The 19,261-nt window shown below is 52.7% G+C and overlaps 2 protein-coding genes across 4 annotated transcripts; one reads left to right on the forward strand and one right to left on the reverse strand.

Annotated features, from left to right (window-relative positions):
* The first annotated feature begins 1,912 nt into the window (after window positions 1-1,912).
* ELOVL3 (ELOVL fatty acid elongase 3) lies at window positions 1,913-5,025 on the forward strand. 2 transcript variants are annotated; one of them, XM_035268898.3, is made up of 5 exons: window positions 2,061-2,182; window positions 2,275-2,331; window positions 3,088-3,219; window positions 3,875-4,026; window positions 4,282-5,025. In XM_035268898.3, the coding sequence occupies exons 3-5, from the start codon at window positions 3,149-3,151 to the stop codon at window positions 4,707-4,709; spliced, it is 651 nt and encodes a 216-aa protein (XP_035124789.1). In that variant the 5' UTR covers window positions 2,061-2,182; window positions 2,275-2,331; window positions 3,088-3,148; the 3' UTR covers window positions 4,710-5,025. The 2 variants fall into 2 exon arrangements, with proteins under 2 accessions (XP_002756597.1, XP_035124789.1); XM_002756551.5 differs by lacking the exon at window positions 2,275-2,331 and having other exon boundaries at window positions 1,913-2,182.
* Window positions 5,026-5,181: 156 nt separating this feature from the next.
* On the reverse strand, window positions 5,182-17,216 carry PITX3 (paired like homeodomain 3). 2 transcript variants are annotated; one of them, XM_002756552.8, is made up of 4 exons: window positions 17,043-17,216; window positions 7,425-7,554; window positions 7,050-7,252; window positions 5,182-6,542 (listed from the first exon to the last, which is right to left on the reverse strand). In XM_002756552.8, the coding sequence occupies exons 2-4, from the start codon at window positions 7,540-7,542 to the stop codon at window positions 5,955-5,957; spliced, it is 909 nt and encodes a 302-aa protein (XP_002756598.3). In that variant the 5' UTR covers window positions 7,543-7,554; window positions 17,043-17,216; the 3' UTR covers window positions 5,182-5,954. The 2 variants fall into 2 exon arrangements, with proteins under 2 accessions (XP_002756598.3, XP_035124790.1); XM_035268899.3 differs by lacking the exon at window positions 17,043-17,216 and having other exon boundaries at window positions 7,425-7,751.
* Window positions 17,217-19,261: the final 2,045 nt, after the last annotated feature.

Raw genomic sequence — 19,261 nt, forward strand, 5'->3', positions numbered from 1 at the left:
ATTATGGCGTGAGCTACTGTGTCTGGCCCTAATTTTTCTTCTTTCCCTCTTCCACATACACCTCCTCCAAGCCTCACCATTAAACCTCACAGGGAAAGACAATGTAAAATATCTTCATAGAGAAATCCAGGACTGAGTATATATTCTGCATATGCATTTGTAAACCTCCAATAATGATTTGCCTTACTATTTCCATGTGTCTAGTCCACAGTATCATTTCATTTATGTTATCTGACTTGTATACTCATCACAACCTTATGAGGAAAGCAGGCAAGTATGACTATATGCATTTATTTTCTGAAGGAGAATGTGAGTCTCACAGAGGTTAAGTAACTTGCCTAAAATCACATGGCTCATTGATGGGGGCACTGGGACTTGAACTTGGGTCTTGTAACACCTAGATGGTATTATTCTTGTAATATTCATTCTTTCATTCATTTGTTCATCCATCAGTCGTGTTGATCACCTTCTGATTAGATGATAGGCTGTATATGGAGTCATCAGGAACCAGTGAAGGTTTTTAAAACAGTTTTAAAGCAGAACTATTTTCCAGATGAGCAAGCACAAAGTGGTGGTTTTCAAAGTACAGTCTGGGACCACTTACAGTACCAGAATCTCTGCAGTTGAGGCTCAGGAATCTGGTGATCAGCCAGGAATAGGAACTCTTTTCTGATTGCAATGCAGTGAAGAGGAGAAGTACCGTATTAGAGAAGGAGGTGGTGCAACCAAGTAACGTGACCAGGTGAGAGGTAATGAGGTACAGAGAAAAAGGGATGTACTTTTGATTCATTTAGATGGCGTCAATAGGACTTCAACTACACCCTCCCAGACAGTGGCTAAGATTCAGGAAGTAGAGCTGGGGTTCCTACCTGGATTCTCTGGCTCTAGAACTTTACTGCACATGGCCAAACGATGAACATACCCACATCTTGATTTTAATTATTTTATATCTATGTTTCTTAGCACATTTTGTAAATCACCTTATCTCGAACTGCTTGGATTTCTCCTTCACTTTCATAAAACCTAGGAAAGAAGTGAGGGACAGGCAAGTAAAACTTTAAAATTGTAGAACATTTATTTCTTTAGGACTGGTTACACAGGTGAGAAAAAAGTAGATTTGTTTCCGGAGATAAAACAGCAGGCCTTGGGGAAGATTCACTGGCTTTCCCCATCCTTAAACCCTAGGAGGCCTCCAGGAAACCTGAAGACAATAATTCCACAAGCCCAGAAGCTGACCCCATTTCCTCTCTCCACGGTTATTACTGAATCTCAGTCTGCTGCAGTTCAGGAATTCAGGAAACTATAAAGAAACCGTAACAGCCTCAACAACCCAAACATCAACATCAACAACCTCAACAATAAAATTCATCTCCTTCCACCCACCCACAACCGCAGACTCAAAGCTAGGAGGTTGAAGGGACTACAGGAGAAGCTCTGCGTTGCCCACGTTCATATTTCCTTATCGCAGGCCTGGGTTTCCAAGGATCTCAGGGAGCCTAGAAACTGACTCCTCCATTTCTTATGGGAGCACCAAAGGCTAAGGACACCTCTCTCCTCACTGCTAAGCAGGTCAAGATTAAAGCAAACTAAGGCGAAGGCCACGGTTGACAGTGCCAAGGGAAGACCGGCCATTCCGGGAACCCGCAAGGCAGCACAGGATGGCGTGGACTTGTTGGGAAAGTGGGTAGGCGACCGCCTACGACCGGACTTGGGGCGGGGCGTGTGAAACGCCCGGGGGGGGGCTCTTGAGGATGACCAATCAGAATGCGGACTGCGGCCCAGGGGCGGGACAGAGGCGTATCTTGGTCGAGATTGGATAGCAGCGGGGCGCAGGGAGGGGGCCGCGCGCCGTCCGGGTCCGCAGCTCTGCAAGTCAGCGTTATATATTGCAGTGGATGCTCTGGGGAGAGCTGGTTGCGCCGCCTCGCACGTGCGTGGGTCCGACGCCCTCTTCGCCTTGTCCGGGGTTTCCGTCTGTCCCGGCTCTATTCCGTCTCGCCCCGAGGTTCACTCCATCCTTGGCGCCCCAAGGCTTTCGCCTAGCGCCTCCAAGCTTTGGACCTCGACGTCTGCAAAACTAGATGGTCACAGCCATGAATGTCTCACACGAAGTAAATCAGCTCTTCCAGCCCTATAACTTCGAGCTGCTCGAGGGCCTGCGGCCCTTTTTGGAGGCGTACTGGTGAGACTTGGGGAGAGGGAAAGGCCATGCCAGGGCCCCGGGGCGGGGTCGCGAGGGGGTGGCATTGAATGCTTGCAATGATTTTCTTACAGAGCAAAGTTATCGGACTCCCTCATCCTGGCTCCACACTACCGTTGTCCGAGGTGCAGGTAGTGTCGCACCTCAAAGAGATTAGAGCTGAAAGAAAGAAAGCAGTAATAAGAGGATGGGGGAGAAGAACGTGAAAGATACAGAAGCCAACGACCGTGTAGTGAGAACTGGTCGTGGAGGCGTGAGGTTGATCTGAAGCTTTACTAGCTGACTTCCCTGTCCTTTGTTGCTGTGTGTGCGCGCGTGTGTGCACAGTGCGGGGCCTGGGGACAGCCTGCCCTTCACAGTTATCCTGTCGTTCCCCAGCTGCTCCACCGTTTCTGCTGTGGAGAAGGAGGCAAAGACAGGGAGCTCTTCCAAGCTTTCCCCAGGAAGAAGCTCCCTGGCTTAGCCCTAAAGCTCCCCGGAGGTTCCGTGGGCTGACTTTATGCTCCAGCCAATTTGCCATGACCCAAGTAGGGAGAAGCCATTGCCACATTCTTCTTACACCACAGTCCTGGGCTGCTTCTCGGTGTGGGCCAGACACCCGTCACCCACCTCCAACCTCACTGAGAGAGCAATAATCACAGAAACCTTGGACGTATCCCCTACCCGGTGCTAGGTACTTTGTATACATTAATACTGCTAGGAGAGATGTATTATTCCCCCTTTACAAATGAGGAAGCCAGAGAGTTAAGTTGGTTTTTCCAATGTCACACAGCTAGTAAGTGGCAGAACTGGGGCTCCAACCCAGAGCACTCACCTGGAGAGATGAGTGGGCATTTCTCTAGTCAGCACCCCCCATGAGCCCATCCCCTTTGCCTTCTGCTTGCCAGGGCAACCGCATTCCCCATAGCCCTGATCTACCTGGTGCTTATCGCTGTGGGGCAGAACTACATGAAGGAACGGAAGGGCTTCAACCTGCAGGGGCCTCTCTTCCTCTGGTCCTTCTGCCTTGCAATCTTCAGGTAAGACCCTGCTCACTCCCTGCCTCGTCTCTAGATCTTAGACTTCCATTCTATCCCTTAAAGGTTTCCAGATTGCATCAACCTCCATCCTGTCCTCAAGTCACCCTGTAACACTCTCCCCATCTCATTTTTTCAGCTTTAGTTCCCCTCCCAGCCTCCACCCTCTTCTATTATATTATCTGGTTTTCTTTCTTTTTTAGACCCCGACCTAGTGGTCTCTGCTTTGTCCCTCTTGCGTTCATAAAGTCTGTACTCACAACAAATTTCTCCAGCCTCTAATGTTTTCAGCTCCTAACACCCTCTCTCAAGACCCTCCAATAACTTCCTCATATTTTCTTCCCCAAATTCCTTCAGTCTTCCCCATCCCTCTGTACATCTCCTCCCAGGCTCCTAACCCCTTGCAAGAACCCCATTCCTTAACTCAATTTTCAATCCCATCCCCCTGCATTCCCTGATGTTTCTGCTCTAGACTAATGGTTGGCCTCATCTCCTCTAGATGACTGGTTGGCCCAGGATCTCAGGAGCTTTGAATCCCCCATGGACAGGTCGGGAGGTGGTAGAACTTGGAACACAGTGACTTGGCCACCCTTCCAGGGGAAAGGTGGATTAGTGCCTGGGGATGACGCTGACACCATCTTCCTTTGTCCCATTTCAGTATCGTGGGGGCAGTGAGGATGTGGGGCATCATGGGGACTGTGCTGCTTACTGGGGGCCTAAAGCACACTGTGTGCTTCTGCACCTTCCTCGAAAATTCCATAGTCAATTTCTGGTCCGGGATCTTTCTTCTCAGCAAGGTCATAGAACTCGGTGAGTGGCAAGGCTTTGTCTCTCTGGTGCCTTGTGAACTGCATCCCTCCTCAGGGCCCTCCCCTCACCATCCCATGGAGAGTCCCTTTCCTACCCCTGGGTCCTAATAAGACCTCTCACCCAAGTCCCTCTACAGATTCTCTGCCACAAAGACCCCTTGTCTTCCCCTCAGAATTTCTCCCATGTCCCCACACCCAGTGCAGAGGGTGGTCCCAGCACTGGGCCGTATGCCAGCTATGATTCTCCATCTCCCAGGAGACACAGCCTTCATCATCCTGCGTAAGCGGCCTCTCATCTTTATCCACTGGTACCACCACAGCACAGTGCTGGTGTACACAAGCTTTGGATACAAGAACAAAGTGCCTGCAGGAGGCTGGTTCATGACCATGAACTTTGGCGTGCATGCCATCATGTACCCCTACTACACTCTGAAGGCTGCCAACGTGAAGCCCCCCAAGATGCTGCCCATGCTCATCACCAGCCTGCAGATCCTGCAGATGTTTGTAGGAGCCATTGTTGGCATCCTGTCATACATCTGGAGGCAGGAGCCAGGATGCAACACCACGAGGGAACACTTATTCTGGTCCTTCATCTTGTATATGACCTATTTCATCCTCTTTGCCCACTTCTTCAGAGAGGCCTACATCAGGCCCAAGGTCAAAGCCAAGACAAAGAGCCAGTGAAGGGTTGGAGAGAACAATGAAGCTCCAGGCTCTCTCTTCTCCAGGGCACTAAGAGGCTGGGCTTCGTTTTGGGGGAATGATTAGGTTGCCTTACCTGCATGGTTTCCCCAGAGGATGGGTGCCCCGAGGTGGCTGGAATTTTTGACAAGACAAGAAAGGTGACCCTGGATGGGGGTGTGGTCTGTTACTTTGATGTTTTTGTTTTTAATGTGAAGGTCAAGCAGGCCCTGGGATGGGGGTGGGACGGAGGATATATTTCTACCCAGAAATCTTTCTTCTTCTTGCTCTATTTTTTTAATTAAAGATTTCAACTAAATTTTGAGAGTTTTGGGATTTGGGGGGAAAAGACGGCCGCTGTGATGGCAGGAGGCTGCTGCCAGTGGGATGATTGGCAGGGGGGAAGCCTGAGGGTGCATGGTAGGGTGAGAGGCACAGACACAGACACTGAAAGAATCCTAGGCCTGGTCGGCACTTAATAAATGTCTGTTACAGACCAGAATTTTATTGCTGTTAGAGGTCCAAGCCCCTCATAGGAACAGTGAGAAACAGGTGGAGAAAGGCGGAGTAACTTTAAAGTCATAGGCTTTCTGAATTGCGGAGCTGACACCTTCGAGGAAGCGTTGGAGACCAGATCTACCAGCTAGCCTCCCTGAGACCACGAGGTGGCGCCGCAGCACCGGCTGTGGCCGACGCCCGCCGGGTATCTGGTTTCCCACGTCCAGCGCACGCACACACCTCTTTGCTCCAGAAACAATCCCCAGCTGCTCGGTTCTGGAGTAGGGGGGTGAGTGGGATTGAATCCCTAAAAGCCTGGACCCTCACCTCGTTCCTGTACATCCAGCTTGCCTTTAGACAGTGGGGGAGGATGAAGGGAAGAGGACTCAACCGCAACTCTGAATCATCAGGCCTTCGACAGTCCGCGCACGTTTATTTCATTTATCTTTGAAAACCAGGGAGGGGAAGCCTGGAGAAGGCGGGATGGGCCAAGGGTGAGTTGGCCCCCGGGGAGCTGGTCCCTGTTCCTGGCCTTAGTCCCAGGGGCGCGGTCTCTGTGTAGGGCCCAGTCTACCCCTCAGGGCTGGGAGGGGGAAGGCCCTCTCCTGAGCCGGCCGCCACCCCCACGCCAGCTGCCCAAACACCCATTTCAGACCCCGGGGAGGGGGCAAGCCAGTCAAGACGACCCCAGTCCGCGAAGGCTGCGAATCGTCGCCCCCGCCCTCGGGGATGATCCACTGGCGGGGCCGCTCATACCGGCCGCTCCACGGCGTACTGGCACGGACTGAGGTTGGCGGCCGGGGGCGGCCCGTGCACCGCGGGGTAGCTGAAGGAGGCGTGCTGTTTGGCTTTGAGCCGCAGGCTGGCTAGACTCGAGTTACAAGGGTCCCGATAGACGTAGGGGGAGGAGGCGGCGGCCGCGGCGGCGGCGGCGGCCGAGGCGTAAGGGCAGGACACAGCCCCTGAGGACACGGCGGCCGGAGCCAGCCCCGGGGGGGCCCCGCCCAGGCCCTGCAGGGCCCCGGGCCCTGGCACGGTGCCCGGGGCAGCCGCGGCGGAGGGCACCATGGAGGCGGCGATGGAGCTGGGTGGCGAGAAGACGGGCTGCGAAGCCAGAGGCCCCACGTTGACCGAGTTGAAGGCGAACGGGAAGGTCTTGGCGGCGAGCGGCGGGGCGAGTGCCTTGGGCGGCCAGTTGCCATACGAGTAGCCGGGGTACACCTCCTCGTAGGGCGGGACTAGCCCCCCGAGCGGCGCTGCGAAGCCACCCTTGCACAGCTCGGCCTGCTGGCTGCGCTCGCGCTTCCGCCACTTGGCGCGCCGGTTCTTGAACCATACCTGCGGGCGCGGGAGAAAGGCGGTCAGGGCTCAGGGCCTGGGGTCCCATCGACTGGAGGGCGGAACACCCCACTCCACCTCACCCCACCCTGACGGGGCTTCCAGCTGGGCGGTGTGGTGAATAAACGAGATGAGGTGGCTGGAGACGGGGTGGGAAGGGAGGAGCGCACGGAGTCCGGGGTCGGAGAACAGAAGGTGCGAGCGGCAGGACTGAGTCATCGGCGCCAGGGTCTGGGAGGACAGTAGGATGGGGTCGAGGAGAGGTGGAGAAGGTAAGAAGAGACGGTGTCAGGGCCGAAGAAGCGCGCGGTCTGAGTGATAGGGAGCATTACGAGCAGAGGCTGGAGGTTGGCGGCCAGGAGGCCAACTGGGGCTGTGGCCGGGAGCCGGGGACCAGGGGCCAGGACCCCGGGGCGGGGGTAGGTGGGGCGGAACTGCCGACCTCAGGGTGGCAGGCTGCACGTGGAGGGACCGCGCGGGTGCGAGTCACGGGACTGTAGGGCATACCCGCACTCGGGCCTCGGTGAGGTTGGTCCACACAGCGATCTCCTCGCGCGTGCTCATGTCGGGGTAGCGGTTCCTCTGGAAGGTCGCCTCCAGCTCCTGCAGCTGCTGGCTGGTGAAGTGCGTGCGCTGCCGCCGCTGCTTCTTCTTCAGCGAGCCGTCCTCGGGGGAGCCTCCGGGCAGCGAAGCCGAGGCCTTCTCCGAGTCTGGGAGCCAGGGTGGGGGCAGGTCACAGGGCGCCCAAGCCTGCAAGGATTCTCCGACTCGGGGACCTCCTGAACCACCCGCTGGCTCCCACCCGGGCTGCCCAGCTGGGGTCCCACCCGCACTGGGGATGAAGCTGTTATCTCCTCTACCCTCGGAAGGGGGCGCGCTCACCGCTGTGCTCCTGGCCCTTGCAGCCGTGCTCTGGGAGCTGGGGGTGTGGAGTACCCGCGTCTGACAGCGATAGGGCAGGGCTCCGGGCCTCCGCCTCGCTGAGCAGGCCGAACTCCATGGAGAGAGGGCTCTGGAAGCGAGAGAAGACAGACCAGGGTAGTGGGGGTAAAATCTCTGGCTTAGCTGGGTCCCAGCAGCGTTTCCCTGTAAGTTCCCTGCCGCCTTTCTCAGCCATAAAGCTATCCCTGCGTGGGGCTCCCTAAGATAGAATCAGGAAATAGCAGCCTAAGGGGGAAGAGTTGCATGCTGAGAGGTTCTCTGCATAGGTATATAAACTAGGCTTTGTTTTGTTTACTGCTGGGAACTAGAACAGTGCCAGGTATACAGTTGGGGCTCAATATTATTGAATGAAAATGTACACTATAGGCCGGTCATGGTGGCTCACCCCTGTAATCCCAGCATTTTGGGAAGCCAAGGTGGGTGGATCACTTGAGGTCAGGCGTTTGTTCGAGACCAACCTGGCCAGTGCGGCAAAACCCTGTCTCCTCTAAAAATGTAAAAATTAGCTGGGCAGGGTGGTGCACGCCTGTAATCCCAGCTACATGGGAGGGTGAGACAGGAGAATCGCTTGGACGCGGGAGGCGGAGGTTGAAGTGAGCCAAGATCGGGCCACTGCACTCCAGCCTGGGTGACAGAGCTAGACACTGTCTCAAAAAAAAAAAAAAATCTGCACTATAGCACACCACATACCTTATACTACATCCGTAAAAATTTCAAATCCTTCTCACCTGAATGCACAAGATCATCCTATACTCATACCTGGCCCTCAGCCAGTCATACCTGAGACACAGACCAGATGTCTGTTACCCACTGTCCTTAGGACAGATTGTACTTTGAGCCAGACCTGACATTTCTCCCTTAAGAATAATGGCTGCTATCATTTATGTGTACTTACTATGGGCCTTTACTTCATCTCTCTCCCCTCACAAAGATACATCAAGTATGAGCATCCTTTTCCAGTGAGGAAACTGAGACGTGAAGGAACGTGATGAGGATCGCAGAGCTTGTAAGCAGTGGGATTGAGAACTGCACCAGGTCTGTGAGACTCCTAATGCTTTTTCCTTGTTTGATTTTTATTTTTATTATTTTTATTTTTCTGATCCAGTCAACTCAGAACACTTGCTTTCTCACATTGTGCTCTTTGGGGCCTTCCCTAGAGATCCCCTCAGGGACTCAGCTACAGTTCTAGCCTGGCCTTAGTTGGCTCTGCTTCAGCTAGGGCAGGCACTGCTTTGGCCTGTTTTGTTTATGGTTTATTTTCTTTTCTTTTCTTTTTTTTTTTTTTTTGAGATGGAGTCTTGCTTTGTTACCCAGGCTGGAGTGCAGTGGCATGATCTTGGCTCATTGCAGCCTCCACCTCCAGAGTTCAAGCGATTCTCCTACCTCAGCTTCCCACATAGCTAGGACTACAGGCATGTGTCACCATGCCCAGCTAATTTTTAGTAGAGAAGGGGTTTCACCATGTTGGTCAGACTGGTCTCAAACTCCTGATCTCAGGTGATCCACCCGCCTTGGCCTCCCTCCCAAAGTGCTAGGATTACAGGCGTAAGCCACCGCACCCGGACTGTTTCGTTCATGATTTCTGAAGAGATTTCATTTGAAAAAAGGGTAACAAGATGAAACACAAGTATGAAAGCCACTGGGTGCTTGGATTGGGCCTGCTCTCATGCCTGCACTGGCATACACTACATCCTACCAGTGATGGCTCTACTCATGCACAGCCTCTACCAAGCCCGCTCCAGGCTGTAGCAGGAACTTCATAAGACCACCTTCCTACTCATACTTCCTATCCCAAACCTAGCCTCACATTGCCCAGGAGCCTCCCTGGGTCCCTGTCCAAGTTTCTCCTGCAGGGTCCCCTTTTCTGCCTGCTCTCCCAGAACCCCACTGCGGGGAGGAAGAGAAATGGGCAATACTAGGGCTCAAAACTCCGGGTGCCTCTTGGTCAGAGGAGAACAGAAGGAGGCTAGGGACAGAGGGAAGGGGTAGAGAGCTGAGTGGGAGGGGTCTCTCTGACCCTGACACCCCTTCCCTATTAACAGGGGCTTAATGCAGGCTGTGTAGGATGGCATTAATGTGGTGGATTAGCCTAGATTGAGATGTGTGTCACTTGGCTGCTCTGGATTTATTAGGAGCCTTTCTCAGTGAGGGGCAGATGGGCAGCGGCCTGTATTTGCACATGGTAATGCCCCCTTCAACCAGCTCAGAGATAACAGCTGTGCCCCCACTCCCCACCCCGCCTCTCAAGCCAGGTTGGGGGTAGAACCGAGGCCAAGGCAGGAGGTTGAGACAGTCCCTGCTCTTTCACAGGCAGAGGGGTCTAGATCTTGGACCTTTTACTGGTTGTGGAGAGACAGGGCTGGCAGGAACCTGGGATGGAAGGAGAAGTCAGGCCAGGACTGGAGGTGTGCTTAGCTTACTGACCCTTCCAGGTCAGGTCAGGAGGCTTGGGGCTGGAAATCTTTGGCCAACAATGCTCTGATGGAAGACAGATGTCCCTGGGAGGGAACTATGGCAGCCTTGGCTAGTGGTTCTTCCCAAATAGCTGGGAAGATGAGGGAGGAAGGTTAGAACTGAGAGCTGGAAAAAGGGGTACTCTGAAGTCTCCCCTTACTTCATACCCAAGATGCCCTTGAAATGCAAATCATGCCTCTGACTTTTCTAGAGGTCATGGGAACGACATGGAGCTGGGAAAAAACCCAGAGAGGGGTTTACCTGTGGGAAAAGCAGCCCCACACTTGCCACCTACCCTTCCAGTCTGCTTTGGCTCCAGACTTGCAGTTTTCCAAATTCCCCTGCTCCGCCCTCCCTCTCCCACCCTCCCCCCCACCTCCCGAAAGCATTCTATACCTGCATTTTGCTTTCATTCTGTTTCAGCAGAGGGAGGCAGGGTGAGAAGGGATATGGGCCAGAGGAAAAGCTGAGGCCAGAAAGCTGAGTTCAGGCTACGTGTTCCCAGAGACAGACAGACACATGTGCACACACACAGGCCCCCAGTCAGACATAATAAGCACTTGGACTTGGAGCTAGAGGCACACAAATACACACTCTCCCACACGTGCGCTGCCACATCCAGGCAGACAGACATGCACGGTCACACAGTCTCCTCTCTGTGACAGGGACAGCTGCCCGGGCTGTTTTGGAGCTAGCCATTATTACCCTTCCCCCTACCCCTCCCTGGCCCCTCTGAACCACAGCTCTCAGTCCCAGGAGCTAAGGACTCTGTGTGGGGGAGGAGGAGGCCAAGGGGGCCAGGGGAGTGTCCTGCACTGGATGGCTGCTGAGTGAGGAGAAGGCATGAGAATTCTGGAGCTGGAGGATGGGGTGGTGGTGGGGGGGGGAACAGGAGGTGCCCAGGCCCCTCTCAGGAAAGTCATCTGGTATAGCCTAAAGAAATTAGGTTTGGAGTCAACAGATCTAGGTTCACGTCCTGGCTCTACAACTTACTAGCTGTGTGTCCTCGGCAGGTTACTTTACCTCTCTAGGCATATTTCTTCATCTCTAAAAGGAAGTTTATGATCTCTTCCCTACTTGCCTTCAGTATTGTTATAAGGTTTAGATAAAAACATAACATGTAAAAATGAGTAGGGATAAAACTCTACCTGAGTAATTTTTTTTCCTCACTCATCGAACAGATGTTTATTTAGCACATTCTATGAGCTGTGCATTGAGTTGGCACTGGGGGTGGAGTGGTGGCTAAGATCTCATCCCTGTGTCTGCCTTTCCTTGAGTGGGTCATCATCTCCCCAGACTCTGTATCCTCTAGTGTAGTGTTTCCCTAGTGAATGAAGGTGAGTACACTGCATTACTGAGAGATAGGCCACACATGCTGTGAACACTGTGTCCTGAGCATGGAGGACCCAGTCAACAAGGTAACAGCAACATGGGCAGCGTACCCTAAGCTGGGAGCCACCTTAGTGATCAGGAACTGGTAAAGGAAAGAAGGAAGCGTTTAGGCTCCTGCATGGGCTAGTAACAGCAGAGAGAGGAGCCATGGCTGAGAAGGGCCCTGACAGTGAAACTGAAGAGAGAAGGAAAGAACAGTAAAGCCAGGCAGGCAATAGAGGGATGGAAGGGTGGGGGTATAGACCTCTAGCCAACTCACGTCCGGGTGGGCTGGTCAGGCAAAGGCTGGGGGCGCCAAGCTGTTGTCTGAACTGGAGACAGGCTGGCTGAAGATTAAGCTCCCCCAAACTGCTGGAGGTCAGGAAGCTAGGGAGTTGGGACTGAGGCCAGGGACTTTGCCTCACTCAGTGCATAAGGAGGAACAAGCAGTAGGTCTGGAAGCTGCAGGATTGGTTGATGCTAGTAAGAAATACCCAGGTAGGGACAGACAGAGTCAAGAGATAACAGTGATGGTGAGTCCAGCTCTGGGAGGGGGCTGCCAGCCCCACCCCAGCCTTTCTGCCAGCCTGCTAGGGATGTGTGGCCCAGTCCCACTGGGGTCAGGGTGGCAATCCCAGGCTCAGGGAGTACAGAGGGCCTATAGGTATGCTCTGATTCTGCAGTACAGGCTGGAATTACAGGAAGCCTGGTCATGCATGCAGCAAGAATGAAATATCCAGGACATATGAAGGTAGAGAGCAGATCTTAGGCCAGGGAGGCCACAGTGGGGAGGCCATGGTTTCCAAGGGACCCAACCCCATAGCAATAAGTCAGCTGTCATGTGGACCCACATAAGTCCTGAAGCCGGAAGGGAAGACCAGGGACCAGTGAGAGCCTATGATCAGTTGCAATAATGATGCCTGAGGCTGGAGGCATAATCTGGAACTCAAATGGGAGAAAGGCTTTCTCTTTCAGGGGCTAACTGCAGAAGATATAAGAGGAGCTGGAGTTGTGACGTTTTCATCTTATAAACCTGAAACTGAAGTGAGGCCCTTAAGTGAATATGGTCGCATGTTCATTAGGGACGCTGAGCAGCCAGACTCTGTGGTCTGCTGAACTGCAATATGCAAATGGGAGCAAATCGAGACACATTTGGTTACAGCCCCAAGACTCAGGTGGAGGCAGCAAAGATCTGAAGTACTCAAGTTATCAAGGGATGAATCAGGAATCAGAGAAATGACTCCAGTCTTCCTGCTCTTCCTTGCTTCCTTCCTTCAGCAAGTGTTAGGTGTTAAGAGGGATCCCCAAGAACAGCAGTGCACAAACCCTAACTTGTAGGAGTCTGCACTGTAGGGAGGCAAACAGAGCAGAGGAGGAAGAGATGGACTGCATGGGTCTGACTCCCAGACTGTGAAAGATCAGAGAGAGGGAAGCCCATGGAAGGTGGTACCAAGTGTTGGGGGCTCAGAGAATGTAGGCACATGACTGAATTGGCAGTTGAAGAGGCAGAGAAGGGGTATGGCCTTCTAAATAATCAGCAGCATTGGGAATAAGCGGGCAGGTTGGGAGGGCAGTGGTGAGCCTAAGTTAGAGTCTCAGTGTAGGCCACAGGAGATCAGCAGAGAGAAACAAGTCAAACCAAGGGGGCCTTCAATGGGTGGCAAATCGTGGTTCAGATTTTACAAAGTCTAGGCTAGGTATGTCCAGCTTTTTCCTCAAAAACCCCTGAGCCACAGCCCTGAATAAAGCAAAAAACAAAAACAAAAAACCACCGGGCGCTATAGCTCATGCCTGTAATCCCAGCTCTTAGGGAGACAGAGGCAGGAGGATAGCTTGAGCCCAGGAGTTCGAGACCTGCCTCAGCAATGTAGCGAGACCCTGTTCTCCACAAAAAAAAAAAAAAAAAAAAAAAAGGGAAAAAAACAAACCCTAAGACGAGTTAAAACCAACATCTAATAGGAAACTAGAAGCATGACTTAAAACAGCTGCCGCTAGTATGAAATTGTTTTGAAGTTGCCAGCTTTATGTTAAAAATGCAAGCAAATTTTTTCATTCTATTTCACGCTGTAGTCATGGAATATAAAATATTTTAATATAAAACTTTTTATTTTCACATAAAAAGAAAACTTCTTTTAATATAAAATTAAAACACATCCCCACCCCGCAATCTTCAAGTGATATCCTCACACCAGGAAGAGGGGCCCTGTTTAGACTGTGTGTCATGCCTCTCCCACACCCGTACTGCCCTCCTCCCACCCCACCCCACTATGAGAAGCAATGCACCAAGCAGTGGAGGTCACTAGAGACTTGTAGCTAGGGGTGTGACAAAAACAGCATCTTTGTGACCTTTATTTGACCATGGTAAGCAGAATGAGTTGGGCAGGGAAGGAATAGGAAAGGAGAAACTATTAACTGAAAGGTGTAAAAAAGGCCCCAGGGCAGGACGATGGGAAAGGAGAGATAGGGTGAGTTTTGAAAGTTATTTCTCTCCATCTTCTCCTAACTCTTACCCTACTGATGATCTTTTCCTTTTCCTCCCCATCATTCTTTTTTTTCTCTCTTTTACTATGGGGTTTTCTAGACCTCCCCATCATTATTTTCATGAGTCCCTGGCAGTGGCCATGGACACCCTAAATACCCCAAAGCTCAGGACCTAATGGATCCTTCAGGTTAGTCTGGGGGGCATCATTTAGTGTGAATGGAGAAGAAAAGATTCCACTGGCTCCATCCTCTGTCACCACAAGTCAGCTCTAGCCTACTGTGCCTGCCCCCTCTTCCTGAACCCAAATCCTGGGTGCATGTTCCCATCCCTGAGCAGGAGGCAGGCAGAGATATTTGGCCTGATAGACTGGCTAAGCATCTGGGGAGCTCCCCAGAGTTTTTGGACAGGGGCAGGGGTAGTGGCTCGCATCTGAAGCCCATGGTAGGGTGGCCCAACTGTCATAAAGAACCCTCCTATAGCTGCATCAGGGATGTGATTAGGCTGCTCTAAGTGTCAGTCCCACTCTTCCAAACAAATATTCTGGAGTTTGGGCATAATAATAGCAGTGCTTCTTATTTCTGTGGTGCTTCTCCATTTGCAAAGGACTTTCCCAGACATGATTTCATTTAACTTTCACAACTGCCCTCCATGGCAGGAGTGCCTATCCCTGTTAGACCTCTAAGAAGGCAGGATCCAAGACCACACAGATTGAAGAGATTCAGACCACCTAATTCTGCTCTTTCCATCCTCACTCCCCCACCCTGCAGCTATTCGTGACTCTGACATGTGCTGATCCTCCCAAGCCCTGAAGGATTCCATTTCTACTTCCTGCCTGTACCATCTCTCTGGAAATGAGCTCTGGAAGTATGTGCCCACTGTGGGCCAAAGAACATTTTCCTATTCATCCCGAGCTTGCATCACTCCAGTTCTAAGAGGCTCCCTCATCTCCAGTTTCAAGATTTGGGGAGCAAGCAATTCTTCTGCATATGTAGGCCTTTTATTATTGCTGTAGATTTCCATCCTGTTTCACCTTCCAGAGGACTAAACTTTGAAATTTGCTCTCGCCAGCAGCCCCTGGCTCCCCATTCTGCCCACTATTCTCTGACCTGCTCTAGGCCCATGACATTCTTCCTAAGAGCCAGTGACCAGGCATGCATTCAGCTACATGGCTTTATGCAAGGGTGGGAAAAGGTTCTGTCTTTTGTTTCCAATCATCTCCATTACGATACCACCTCTTTGGCCTTTTTGGCAAAAGCACAACTTTGGGCTAAAGTCTTCAGGGAACCATCTGTAATGCTTTCCCTATTCCTTTCCTGACACAGAGCCCTTCATTTCACCTATAATTTCAGTGATTTTATGGGAGCACAGCAATGGGAGCACACACCCCTGAAAAGTGTATCAGAATGTGATGGGGGTAACTGTGGTATGTCTTTATATTTATCAAAAGAAGGCAAAGAAAAAAAAAGATTGAGAATCCTAGCCAATGATAAGCAAACTCTAGAACTGAGGAATGGAATGGGAGTGTGGGGAATACATATTGTATGTCACTCATAGGTGAAGGGTGAGAAAGGTTGAAACCACTGTTTCGATTGCTCATTGCTAAATACAATGCCTTGGACTTGTCCTTGTGAAAATTCAGTCCACAGCTGGGCTATCTTGCTCACTTATATGGACTTGTTCTCCCTACTCTGCTCTCTTCAGGATAACTGAGCTCTGGTTAGAATTGGGATCAGGGTGGATGGTTACTGTATGGGTCCAGCAGAGTCAAGGCTGTATCCCAGCTGCAGGGAAAGTAAACCTGTCTGGTTGGTAGGGCTGAGACATGCCTCCCAACCAGACTTAAAGGGCCAGATAGCCCCCTGTTGGACTCCAGAGTCTGGATTCCATGAGCCTCCTTCCCACCTCCGCTCAGCCACCAGGGTGGTGCTGGGACTGGTAAGGCTGAGGAAGCAAAAGGGAAACAGGTACAGAGTTTTCTTCGCTAATGGGACTAGTTTCTCTTCTGGCCTGGGCTCCTGCCCACTGTAGGGAAGGAGCCTTGGTCGGCTGACACTCCAGCAACGAGTCTGAGAGGTGTCTGGACAATTGTATTGGAATTAGGAGGCAAATGAGGCTGCCAGGGGCTTATGCCCACCTCTTTCCTGTTTTCCCATTGCATTTTGTCACCCGTTCCTTCCTTTCCTGGTCTTGATTCCCACTAGCAGTCTCCTTGTTGGCCTTCTCACCTCAAATTTGGATTCTGGAAGTACAGAGTGATGCTCTGATCTATTCTGAATTGAAGGGGGCATGTGTTCCAGCTCACCTCACCCCAAGGGCAAGCTGCAGCCTTTACTCTCACTCCCTGCTTGCAGCTTCGCAGCCCAAAGGAGCTGAAACTAGTTTGCAAAGTGTGAGCTGGGATTGAGGTGACCCACAGCAGCCGACCCCATCGCACACGCAGCATCTGGGCAGGCGATGCCGGGTAGATGGACATGCCACCCAGCCAGGGACATTCTGTCCGCCACTGCCCGACGCAACGCCCGCTCCGGAGAGACCCACTTCGCTACCCCAGACATTCTGTCAGCTCCAACCCCGATGCACCGCCGACATTCTGTCCAATTCTGAGGCGGCCCCAAGTCAGGACCCATCTGGGCCCAGACACCCCAAGCCAGATCCACCAGATCTGCTGCCTGGTCACTCTGACCCGCACAGCGGCCATCTGACCCAGTCGCAGCCAGGCTCTCACAACACAGCTCCTATTCCAACTGTGGAGCAGCTGGGAAGAGAAGCGTGTGAGACCAGGCGCACCCCAGCTTACAGCCCCTGGAGTCTGTCTGAGCCTGGGCCGAGGGGCGTCGGGCACCGCAACTGCCCCCAAACTGGGGGCCGCCGCCGGTTCCCCCGCTGGCCAGGGCCTCTGCAACCCCTTTCGCTCTCTGGCTGCCTGCCCCGTGCCCTGGGATTCCAGGGCGCTTTCTGGTAATGGTTTCCAGACTCCCTACTCCCTGTCTCGAGAAGCACCTATCCTGGCTTTGAGTCTCTGGCTTCGTTCTGGATCCTCTGAGTCTCCTCCTTCCCTGTTCCCTGGTTCTTACCCTGAGTTCCCCTTTTCCCAGGTCCTGGCCCCAGGTCTGCAGTCCGCCCTCCCAGTCTCAACCCGTTCCCTCGACACCGGAGTTCAGCTGCCCCAGGTCCCGTTTTAGGGATTCCGAGGTCCAGCAATAGTTCCTCGGCCCCATGAGCCCCTCTCCGGAGAATAGTCAAACACTCACAGTGCGTCCCGCAACAGGCAGACTCCCGGCAGCGGCGGCGGCGATCGAGAGGGCAGGCAGGGGCCAGGGACCGGGCACCCGGCCGGAGTGGGGGCCGCCCCCCTGCTCCCGGGCCGCCGCTCCGCTTTGGCGCTCCCGGGCTCGCGGAGGGAGTGAGCCTCACCGCGTACTGCCACCCCCAGCAGGCGCCCATTCACTTTATGGCAGACCAGGGCGCCCCCAGCCCGCCGCGGCGAGCTGCGTGCGTCAGGCCCCGCCCCTTTCCAGCTGCGCTGCCGGGGCTCCGCCCTTTCCAGCTGTGGATTTCCAGGTCCCGCCTTTGAGGGAGGGGTCTGACCGGCGAGACGCCAAGAACACCGCCCTCTGGCCAATCAGAAGCGCTCCTCAGTAACTGGGCCGCGCCCCTCCCCACGTGGCACAGACCGCGCTCGGGCTAGGACGCTTTGGCAGAGCCAAGTGGGCGAGAGTAGAGTGGTCCCGATAGCCCCAGTTAAAAGGGGTTGGCTGGCGGCGAAGTGGGGCTGGGCCACTACCCCGAGCAAAGTGGATCGGCGCCAGGTGGGAAGGCGCACGGGGCCGCCGGGTCTCAGCGCTCAGACTTCTCTGCCGCTCAAGTTTCGCCGATTTTCTCCACTTGTCGCTGTCCGTCTCTCCTCCCTTTTGTCTCTGTTCCAATCCTCCTACGTCTCGCCTTTCTTTCCTCTTCTTTCTCCTTAGCCGCTTCGCTCCTACTGTTTACCCCTCTCCCTCCTCTGCCACTTTAAACACTCATTTCTCTTCCCTTCTGTTCCTTTTTCTTCATATCTTTCCTCCTCTTCATTTCTCCCCTCTTCTCCAAGGAAGGTGACTTCGTGGAGACAGCAGGGTTTGGAATGAGACAAACCAAAGGGGTGTTCCAACGCTGCCACGAACTGCACCGTCACCGAATGAACTTGGACAAGTAACTATCACCTCCCTCCCCGCACAAAACAATTAAGAGAAGGTTTCTGCTGGATCTCAGGGCTTGGGCTGGGCACTCCAAATGCATGGACCAATTGCCTTTCAGTCTGCACTGTCGTTTTGCTTGGGCTGTGCTCTCCCTCCTTTGGCAGGGCTGGTTTCCCGCTGGTGGTACCAAGTTAAGTCCTGCGGGCAAGGTGTGGTGCCTGCTGGTTAGGAATTTGCAAGGGACAGGATCGATGTCCAAGGAACATCCTGGTAGACTGTACTGTCTCACTCTGACTTTGGCCTCGATTTCCAGGAAGCAGGCTCCTTCTCTTCTCCCAGTTAGGATGTGTTGCTTGGGTGCTCCAAGAGCCTAAGCTCAGTCACACAATATGCCCTTAAGGCAAATCTGAACAGTCACGTATTGACTCAGAATAAAGGTCAAGCTCCCTTTTGTATGTATAGCTGACATACGAGACCTTCAGGACCTGACCTTGTCTTCATCTCCAATTTTCTAGTAGTTTCCTGCACACCTCTGGCGGTTCCTGTAAAAGTAACCCATCTTTATATTGTAAATTCCTACTCCTCCAGTGTTCCACTCAGGCCTTGTTTTCTCTGGGAAGCCTTTTCTGAACTCTCAGGTTAGCCTCCAGCTCCCTTCTGTGTATAACCTCTATTAACCACCCACCATATTGAAGCGATCAGCTTATGTTTTGTCCACTATGAGACTAAAATTTAGAAGGGTAAGGACCATGTCTATTATTCCCAGGCATAATGTAGAATATCAATGAATATGTCACATTGAAATCTATGAGGAAGATGTTCTGCCTGGTAAGATGATGATTAGTGGTTAGGAGGGACAAGGGAATTGTCATCTCTTTCTTCTCCATCTCTATTGGACAATCGAATGCTTTTAGAATGATGAATTTCTGGAGGTATTCATGTGGAAGTGGATATGGGTGAGCAGGAAGTTTTGGCCCACTTAGAGAATTTTCCAGTGGACTCTCCAGGACCTCTCAATTTGAGACAGGCCCAGGACACCAATTTCCAGTTTTCAAATGACGAAGAAAATGGCTCAGAGGTAATGTGGAAAGAGGTGCTATGATGGTATATCCTCTTTTCCTGACTCTCTTTGGGTGAAAGAGGCTAGATCCTCAGCTGGACCCACTGACCAGAAGCCCAAAGTGCAGGTGTAGGGAGTTATTGAGGGGTTCTTCAGGTCTGATGTCAGGTCTGATGGGTGCTTTACACTAGAGTATTGTGGCCAGGAGTGTTGACTCACGCCTGTAATTTCA

This window comes from Callithrix jacchus, chromosome 12 (genome assembly GCF_049354715.1).
Source record: "Callithrix jacchus isolate 240 chromosome 12, calJac240_pri, whole genome shotgun sequence".
NCBI classification, from domain to species: Eukaryota; Metazoa; Chordata; class Mammalia; order Primates; family Cebidae; genus Callithrix; species Callithrix jacchus.